Source organism: Pundamilia nyererei, unplaced genomic scaffold, assembly GCF_000239375.1.
Source record: "Pundamilia nyererei isolate P.nyererei 1_Seehausen unplaced genomic scaffold, PunNye1.0 scaffold02930, whole genome shotgun sequence".
Taxonomy (NCBI): domain Eukaryota; kingdom Metazoa; phylum Chordata; class Actinopteri; order Cichliformes; family Cichlidae; genus Pundamilia; species Pundamilia nyererei.
Window position 1 is genome coordinate 3611 of NW_005190331.1, and position 870 is coordinate 4480.

Genomic DNA, 870 nt, shown 5'->3' on the forward strand with positions numbered 1-870 from the left:
AAAATGTTCTCACTTTAGGGGATCTTCTGTCCTTGTGAGAATGTCTGGTTCTCCTTTACAACCATTGAAATGCATTAACACACTGCCCTTCACCCCACGCAGACGCATTCTCACACCCTGGATGACCACAGAGTGTTGGGCAGTAATTCAGTCACAAACGTTGCTCATTTCTGAGGAAGTAAAGCCAGGAGGAAAAATCTGAGTGGAGGAGTCTCCTCATCTACCCACATCTCATTTCATTGGCTAAGAGGCATGATGTCACAGAGTGGAAAAACCTATAAGAAGTCACACTCCCACACAGACAGCAGACAAGCTGAGAGCTCATTCACTTAGAACAAGGAAGACGGCTCTGTGAACCACATACGACTCATCATGTGCAGAGGACGCGACTCGCTGCCTATCACTTGCCTCGAAAGGTGAGATATGTGAGGATGTTATATCAGATTTTTCTTTTTTAAACAAGAGATTATGATGTTGTCATCTGTAGAAAATACAGGACGGATTAATCTCACTGTAACTTTTCCTCCTTTTTTAACAGGGCAAAAGAGCTGAAAGCTCTGTTTGGGAGTTTGCTACAGAAGTCAGACAGCATCACTGGGCACTCAAAGAAAAGCGACAAACTGAGGTAAGACATTCATTCAGCATCTCTTTTTTGGCACTTCAGTTGAGTTCATGTGAATCCTGGATACTGTAGGAACATTTCCTAACTACTTTGTCTCTGCTTCTGCAGGTTTAATGTTGAGGAGCCTCTTAAATGGAAGGAATCATTTGACAATCTGTTGACCAGCCCAAGTAAGTCCACCAGATCACTCACAGAAGTAAATGTAAATAAGTTTTGAGCTTTCTATGAGATGTTAACTCTTTCTCTTC

General features: G+C 42.4%; 1 protein-coding gene across 1 annotated transcript; it reads left to right on the forward strand.

The window, feature by feature from the left end:
* The first annotated feature begins 321 nt into the window (after positions 1–321).
* On the forward strand, positions 322–852 carry LOC102212059 (regulator of G-protein signaling 5-like). The gene is made up of 3 exons (XM_005755759.1): positions 322–416; positions 539–625; positions 731–852. The coding sequence occupies exons 1-3, from the start codon at positions 373–375 to the stop codon at positions 837–839; spliced, it is 240 nt and encodes a 79-aa protein (XP_005755816.1). The 5' UTR covers positions 322–372; the 3' UTR covers positions 840–852.
* The last annotated feature ends 18 nt before the right edge of the window (positions 853–870 follow it).